Source organism: Lissotriton helveticus, chromosome 3_1, assembly GCF_964261635.1.
Source record: "Lissotriton helveticus chromosome 3_1, aLisHel1.1, whole genome shotgun sequence".
NCBI lineage: Eukaryota > Metazoa > Chordata > Amphibia > Caudata > Salamandridae > Lissotriton > Lissotriton helveticus.
Window position 1 is genome coordinate 1,171,048,073 of NC_136061.1, and position 9,206 is coordinate 1,171,057,278.

The following is a 9,206-nucleotide window of genomic DNA, read 5'->3' on the forward strand; positions in this document are numbered from 1 at the left end:
AGCACTACGGGTTTTGATGACTTCGACCCACTTGGGATTTTATCACTTTACAGACTGCACAGTAAGTGCTCCCACTCGGGACTACATATACCAGAAGGCCAAGCTGTCAGCCACGCCCAACAGGCAGGTGATGTTCATCAGCGCTTCTGTGCAGAAATCAGATGCCACTGAAGAAGAGAGCAGCCCACTCTCGAAACGCGTTTGGCAACAACTTTGAAGCACGCAAACACCCAGAACGCTGTCAGCAGGCTGCCAACAGACAGCGTGATTTACTCACTTCCAGGCGCCAGCTCTTTTAAATGGGATCTGTTATGGCTGGATGTTAAGCGGCTGTCCCGGTCGCAACTAGAGCTGCCCACAGCTGCTTGGCGGGTCCTGCTAGGCTCCACTGTGCGCTGAACATCAGGAATGGAAGGCGAGCAGGCGCTAAAGCAGATTGGCGCCTTCTCTCACACGTTGACAACCAGAAAGCAAGGCAGCACTACGGGTTTTGATGACTTCGACCCACTTGGGATTTTATCAGTTTACAGACTGCACAGTAAGCACTCCCACTGGGGACTACATATACCAGAAGGCCAAGCTGTCAGGCCACGCCCAACAAGCAGGTGATGTTCATCAGCGCTTCTGTGCAGAAATCAGATGCCACTGAAGAAGAGAGCAGCCCGCTCTCGAAACGCGTTTGGCAACAACTTTGAAGCACGCAAACACCCAGAACTCTGTCAGCAGGCTGCCAACAGACAGCGTGATTTACTCACTTCCAGGCGCCAGCTCTTTTAAATGGGATCTGTTATGGCTGGATGTTAAGCGGCTGTCCCGGTCGCAACTAGAGCTGCCCACCGCTGCTTGGCGGGTCCTGCTAGGCTCCACTGTGCGCTGAACATCACGAATGGAAGGCGAGCAGGCGCTAAAGCAGATTGGCGCCTTCTCTCACACGTTGACAACCAGAAAGCAAGGCAGCACTACGGGTTTTGATGACTTCGACCCACTTGGGATTTTATCAGTTTACAGACTGCACAGTAAGCACTCCCACTCGGGACTACATATACCAGAAGGCCAAGCTGTCAGGCCACGCCCAACAAGCAGGTGATGTTCATCAGCGCTTCTGTGCAAAAATCAGATGCCACTGAAGAAGCGAGCAGCCCGCTCTGGAAACGCGTTTGGCAACAACTTTGAAGCACGCAAACACCCAGAACGCTGTCAGCAGGCTGCCAACAGACAGCGTGATTTACTCACTTCCAGGCGCCAGCTCTTTTAAATGGGATCTGTTATGGCTGGATATATATATATATATATATATATATATATATATATATATTCACTGAAAAAACCATAGGTTATACACCATATATAGTTAGGAATTAGCATTTACAAAACCTTATTTTACTCACACAAAACCATTGAAATTCGCATATATAGTTAGTTGCACTAACTATATATCGCGCACCCGCAATCCACTGCTGATCATGTCACATATTACATCATTCATGACATGGTCAGTGACATCACTGATGACATCACTGATGACATCTCAAATGACATCACTGATGACATCACTGATGACATCTCAAATGACATCACTGATGACATCACTGATGACAACATCCAGTGACTGTATGTTTCTGTAAAGTTAAAATATGTCTTACATATTGAAGAATGAGTGGATTTATAAGTGTCTGGATGAAGGATTTAGTAGGTGCATGACTGACTGTATGAGTGAGTGATTAAATGTGTCTCACTGAGTGCATGGGTAAGTGACTAAACTGTCTTAATTTGTGCATCATTATATCTGTTGTTCTGTAAACTGCTGCATGTGTTGATCAGTAGCTATATGAGTAACTATATGGGTTATTGATTGGTTGCCCAAGTATTTGTATGGGAGACTGAGTGTGTGTGTGGGTGGCTGGGAGGTGTATGACTCTGTGCATAGATGTGTGAGCAGTTGATTCACTAGATGTATGGGTTCAAAAGTGCATGTGGAAACAGCTGTATGGGCGGTTGACTGTGTGCATGAGTGTATTGGTGAGTGAATGGATATCTCAGTGCTACATGTCAAAGTAAGTACATATGTAAAACACAGTACATTTGAGAGTTGACATATATAAATAACTGTGCATAAGAGCCAGTGAATGTGTGAGTGGCTGTATGGATCATTGTGAACTTGTATCCGGGATTGTATAAGAGAGTAAATATGTGTTAGTATATGTTTGAATAAGTAAGGTGTGTATAACTGTATAGTTGAGAAAATGGAGGTGTGATTGATTCTTTGCATGACTGACTAGGTGTGTGTGTAACTCCATGGATGAGTGACAGTCTGTGAGTGTCTGTTTACACTGAGTGTATCTAAGGTTATATTAGAGTCTGAAGAGGTTCATCGTATTATCACATGAATGATGTCATCAGTGATGTGATCAGTAATGTCAAATGAGATGTCATCAGTGATGTCATCAGTGATGTCATTTGAGATGTCATCAGTGATGTCATCAGTGATGTCATTTGAGATGTCATCAGTGATGTCATCAGTGATGTCACTGACCATGTCATGAATGATGTAATATGTGACATGATCAGCAGTGGATTGCGGGTGCGCGATATATAGTTAGTGCAACTAACTATATATGCGAATTTCAATGGTTTTGTGTGAGTAAAATAAGGTTTTGTAAATGCTAATTCCTAACTATATATGGTGTATAACCTATGGTTTTTTCAGTGAATTTTCAAGGTTTTGTAAATGCTAATTCCTAACTATATATGGTCTATAACCTATGTTTTTTTCAGTGAATTTCAATGGTTTTTTAATAGCAAATATCAAAAGCTTTAAAATGTATTCTTCTTTAAATCGAAAAATATATTTTGTATGTTTTTAATACAATTTTTGTTATGTATATATTTTTTTAATTATTTTTTTTTGTTTCGCTACCGGTCCGCGCACCGGGTAGCTTCCCGTTAGCTCAATTTGGTGCCGCGACCCGGTCCGCAAACCGGTAAACGTTCCGTTTGCGCAACTGCCGCGTTAGAAAACAACATCGTGACGCTCAGTACACCTGCGTATCCAGTGCATTGTTTCTTAAAATGATTTTTTCTTAACCATTCAAATTTCATCTTTCAAAGAACTCATCCATGCACCCTAACTTTCTGTTTTCAACAATCATAATCCACCAATCACTGCTACTGAATCATTAGCACTGAAACTCCACAGTTTTTTTCATTACAAACTCCTACTGTTTCAACTGCCATTTCATTCCCACACTACATCTGACTGCAGCAGAACATTCTCTCACCATGTTTTCTGTCTGGATTATTGGACATAGTTACATCCACTGGGCTCAAAGGTATGCTGTTAACAGAAATTTACACAACCTCAATTTACAAAATGTGGAAATCAACTGGATTGGCCACAGAGGATTGAGATGTCACCAATTGATACCATTGGTGAAAACCTTTTTGCATTTGCCAAACCCTGACCTGTTAATAGTGCACTGTGGAGGAAATGATTTGGGCACTTTGACTGGGGTAGGTCTGGGCATGCTTTTAAAGGACACCTTTGAGCAATTGATGGCACTTTTTCCTCAAACTGCCTTGGTATATTCAAATATATGCCAAAGACAGAAATGGAGGTGGTCCAACCAATTTTGTTCACAAATTGAGAAATCGTGGAAGCATGTAAATAAGTCTGTTTCAGCTTACATGAGAGACCATGGAATGGGCTCCATCTACAACAATAACTTGCGTTACTACATGCAAGATATCTACAGAGGAGATGGAGTTCACTTCTCAGATGAGGGGAACAGAATTTTCATCCTGAATTTAAGACTATGTATTGGTACCTACTTATAAGTACCTAAATCGACCACAGACCCAAAAGCTCTTCTCAGAGCTACCCTAACCATGATCACTCTAAACAAATTTTAAATGTAACTTTTTTTTTACTAATTTTCACGATTTACGCTTTCCGGAGCGCTACCCGGTTCGCGCACCGGACGCTAACCGCGCGAAAATTTGAAAAAAAATGTGTTTTTTTTCCGCACATATGGGCCTCCTCAGCCACCCTCAGAAAACCTAGGGGGTCAGGATACGTCTCCCGTGCCCCCTTATACCCATTTCCCACATTGTTTTTCCTCCATCTTGTGATTAAATTCGACCGAAACACAAGATGGCGGACTCCCGTTACGCTACCGGTTAGCTACCCGGTTCGCGTACTGGGTAGCGCCTCTACCGCGAAAAAACAGAATTTTTATTTTTTTTATTTTTTGCCCCGCGGGACCCTTTAATAGCCCCCTCATCAATCCTAGGGGGTCAGGAGGGGTCTACCTTGCCCCCTTTCATTAATTTCCCCCTTTGTTTTTCTTCACCTCTTGTCTCTCGATCCTACCGAGAGACAAGATGGCGGCCGCTCCGGACTGTTTAGAATGTTGACAGACACCGGAGAGCCAATCAGCTTCGCTTCGCGAAGTTCCGTTACGCGTCAGGTACGCGAACCGGGGCGCTAACCGGAGCGCTGTTACAGATATATATATTTTTTTGAACGTTAATTTATCAAAATCCACTGGAGCACATATATTGAGACCTAGCAAAGGCACATCGGGCAAACAATATCTACAATTTTGCCAAGTTTCGTGGAAATCCATTCAGCCGTTCGAGCTAAAAGTGAGTCCAACCGCCCTATGGAAAATTGCATGGGAAAAACGCGTTTTGGGACCCCCCTTTTTTCTCGGCCCCCCCTTGACAAAACCCCCCCACATTTTTAGGGGCTGCTCAGAAACAAAATGTTCCATTTTCCTGAAAATTTCAGCCAATTCCGTCCTCAAACGCCAAAGTTATTCGACATAGAATTTTCAAAAATCCCATAGGAAAAAAATCCTAACTATATATACCTACTGGCGACCGCCAGTAGGTAATATATATATATATATGTATATATATACATATATATATATATATATATATATATATATATATATATATATATATATACATATATATATATAATATATACCTGCAAGGTACTTAGATGAGGTATAGTGATTCTATACCTACCGCTGAGCACTTAGCTGTCTATATTTTGTTTCTTATGTTTTGGCTACGATAATAAGGTAGAACACTAGTCCATACATGATTTGATGTATTGCAACCGGAAGGGTACTGAACACAAACCAAAGTTCTCCCATTGCAAAGTAAAGTACACTGACTCGGCTAGCCGTTCACTTGACATACTGCAGAGTGCACTGATTACAGTAATGCATGCATTGAGCACCAGCACTTTATGGTAATGTGCGCAATATATATGCCTTGAATCTGTCGATAGGGAGGGCAAAGTTTACAAAGAGAAGTGCATCTGTTGAAGCAAGCAGCGCGCTACAATGCCAAGTGCACCGATCCCAATGAGAAATGTTTATAGTGAAAGGAAATTCAGACGTACTGTGCTTCCTCAGCTGTGACGTCTTAAAAAGTTATTCACAAATCTGTAAATGACATATCAGAGAACCTAACCTAAGGGAAGGGTTTACGGTAAATGTGCGAATAAAAAGTTATTCTACCATATTATTATAACGTATTAGAGACCAATGGTTTACATTACAATGCCCACAATCTGTTCCATAGCAAAATGAAAGCTTGAAAATAATCTTTGAATACTGTGCACACAAACCATTCATTTGTGCTGTCATGTATATACACTACTTAAAACAGTAACAAACTGGAGTCACACGGCAATGCGCTTCAATGTAGTGTAACAGTACATAATCCGTAGGCCAGCACTACCTAATGCGTAGGCTAACACTCCATAATGCTACAGTTATAGACGAAGGCAGTCTGCGCCAGTACATTAACTGACAGTAAACCTGTTTTAATAACAATTACAGCAACAAACGTAAAGAAACATAACAAGAACAGTCTCCGTTTGTAGGTCTCGTTCTACGCAACGCGCTTGCGTTGCATAGGAGGGGAACTCATATAATCAACTTGCTTTGTGGGCCAAAAACGTGCACGTGTTGCATTGCTTTCTATTGCAACGCGCGCACGTTTGGTGATCTCCTCGCGGGAGTGAGCGGCTGGCATATGGCAGCAATTATCACGGCGCCAGCCGCTCTCTCTGGGAGTGAATCGCACAGGACCCTCCTCTCTCCCCTCCTCCTGTTGCAAACGCCGGGTTCCATCAGAGAGAAAATAATTACGCTAATTGGGTAAAAAATATGCATGGTTGACGGTTTCAAAAGAACCAACAACAGAAAAGGTAGCAAGCCGCCTGCAGGAAACGTGAAAATCGAACTTTACAAAACTTGCCACACGTTTGCACAACACGCACTGACGTGTGCGATCCTCTCAGTGCCCACTCATTGTACTGAGGCATTGCTTTTCCTGCCCCCTCCCGCCTCCCCGTAGGGTGACCAACCATCCGTAAATTTCAAGGACTGTCCGTCATTTTAGTATGATGTCTGTTAAGCGTCCGTGATTTGGGGATCTCAAATTACGGACGCCTTACAGATATCATACTAAAATCGAAATAGGAAATTTCAGTGAGGAATGCTGTTTCCCATGAGAGAGGCCCCGTGAGTTTAACAGATTTCACTCAGGCCTCCCGCTCGTATCTTTTTATTAATCTGTAGAGGCTGCATGCAGCAGCCCCTCCCGGACCTTGTGCAGACTGTGGACTGGCCCATTGTCATTCTGAGACTGCAGCTGATTAGCACTTTAGAATGACAATGGGCCAAATTGTAGTGACAGCATGTGGTGTGCCGTCTCCTGCATGGGACTAGTGCAAAGCATTCTGCTTTTGTCTTGGTGCCATGCTGGAGAAAATAAAAATAAAATAACTAACAGCGTTTTCACTGTACATTTAAAAGACAGATTTCAACAAACAAATAAAACATACTATTTATTAATGTTTATTGTTACCAGCGCAAATCTTGATTGCAGAAAGGGCCCGATGTCAATTTGCAGAGCTGTTAGCATACTGAAAAACTGTGAAGTGCACGATTGGCTCAACCTTATATAAACTTATTTTGACTTGTATTTATTTTGGTTGCCTATTTACTTATATATTATTGTGCCACCTCCTCTGATATGACTGTAAAACGTATGTTTTTCCCCAAATTTTTGTCCTGAATTTTGACCTGTCCTGAATTTTTGTCCTGAATTTTGACCCTTTGTCCTGAATTTTTACGCTGACCGTCCTGAATTTGCACCCATGCCAGTTGGTAACCCTACTCCCCTGCCCCCGGTGCTGGCGTGTACCAATAAAACCCGCAGTAATGGGAGCAGTGTGGGCCCTTTTGTTCGCTCTGCTCAGGGTTTGACTGGCGTGTGCCGACAGGTTGGCCCGAGACAGAGTATAAAACAGTTTTTTTTGTTCCAGGATACAGTTAAACAGTTATAGGTGCGGATTGTGGGGGAGGGAGCAGAGTGGGGTTTCGCTTTAGCGCCAGGGACTCTTGAGAAGGATTGAGGTCGGATGTGCGCTGTGACACCGCAGCATTTCTTGTGTGTGAGAACATCTGGAGCAGAGCACCGGGGGAGGGAAAGGGCTGTACAGTACAGCTGGAATCCTGCACTCGGGTAGTTCTGTTCGAGTTAGACCAGCAGCACGTGTCCTTCGGCATAGCGTACGTGTGTACCAGTGCTGGAAAACTGTGTGCCGCTACAGACCAGGGCTGACTTGCACTGCATTTGCTGCCTTTGACATGTTTGTGTTGGCCCCAGTAGACAGACAGTATGTTCACAGCACATACTAAGCAACGTGTGTGCACGAGACACAACACGTCCAATCTTCACTGAATGTATGGAAATAAGGGTGGATGACAAGGTGAAACGTGTATCTTCAGGACTCTATAGGAGCCAGTAACAGACACATTATGTATTTGCGGGCATATGGCGCCGACATATTTTGGGGTCCACCTTTCGAACATTGTAACTTAATTTGTGTAGGCAGTGCTTTAAATTGAGAGGTACCATCCAGTACTGATAACCTGCACCTAAAAATCAGAGTATCTGCATTTCTCAGCAAAGCTGAAATACATTTAAACGAAGAGTACTGGCACTTCCCATGGGGAAACGGGTACTCTAACGAGTGAGTACCTGCACTTTTATATTTCCATTTAAAGCACTGGTGTAGAAATGAATTTACATAAACTCAAAGTCCATCCACACATCGTCCGTGCCATGTAATCTTAGGGAACCAACTAACATGAACACTTTGCTTTCAATCTGTTTACTGACTTTTAAGATATACTTCAAGTACAACAACCATTGGAATAGGCAATAGGTCTCGCTTTTGGGACCTTATAAGTATTTAGTTATGCAGCACAATATCTTTGGTGCAACATCAACTGTACCATGGCTAAACATATAAGATCCCAACGGCGAGACCTATTGCCTATGCCAATGCTTGTTTTAATTGAACAGGGTATACTTGAAGCACATACATCTGTCTTTTATCATCTGCAACATTAGCAAATGTTTTACAAGAAATCCAACACCGACCAGATTGCACACACATTTATATTTTTGCCCTAACGTTACTTTCTGGGTTACATAAATGACACTGTTGGTGCAGTTTTGAAAACTTTTGATCCACCATTTATACCTACTGACCAGTGCAAAAGTTTTAGTGTGTACAGGACGAACAGTCCGAACTTTAGTAAAGATGTTTGTACAGATTTCGACAGAGAAAGCTCCCTTTAACTTGCATCATATCCTTGTTCACTGGAATCCACAAGTCTGTGGCTGTGCTCCAAAGGTTACAGTAAAACAAAATATAAAAGGTGTTTTTTTTTTAATTAATATTACCTCTTTAAGATCAGGCCAGTCCCTGGGAAGAATATGGCTATGAATGTCGATTTTCATCTTGGAAGATTCAGCCCTGTGCTCGCTGTAAGTGTAAAGCGCGCGCTCCAGCTGCCTGGCCGTGCAGTGTCAGGCTATCCATGAACGTGGGCTGCTAGTTAATGCCCGCGAGGACGAATGGAAGGCGGCCAATCAGCGAGCAGACCGGGCCACTGCCTTTCTACTCAGCCCGCCTCAAGTTCAGAGTACAAACGCATGGCTGAAATAGCTTTCGGTGCAAAGCTGCTGAGTTTACAATAGTGCGCAGTATGCAAAGTACACAGTGAGATGTATTTCATGTAATTGTGCAGATTAGAAAGTTGGGCAATATTTTCACCTGAACAGAGACGTAACGCAAGCCCCGGCTGACGCCCCTGCGACTCAACCCC

The 9,206-nt window shown here is 43.0% G+C and overlaps 1 protein-coding gene across 1 annotated transcript in view; it reads right to left on the reverse strand.

Annotated features, from left to right (window-relative positions):
- The window catches only part of ACMSD (aminocarboxymuconate semialdehyde decarboxylase), a 625,677-nt gene extending 616,720 nt beyond the window's left edge, over positions 1–8,957 (reverse strand). The window contains exon 1 of the mRNA XM_078681812.1: positions 8,782–8,957. Coding sequence (XP_078537938.1) covers positions 8,782–8,838 — 57 coding nt within the window. The 5' untranslated portion in view covers positions 8,839–8,957. The remainder of the gene's footprint in view (positions 1–8,781) is intronic.
- Positions 8,958–9,206: the final 249 nt, after the last annotated feature.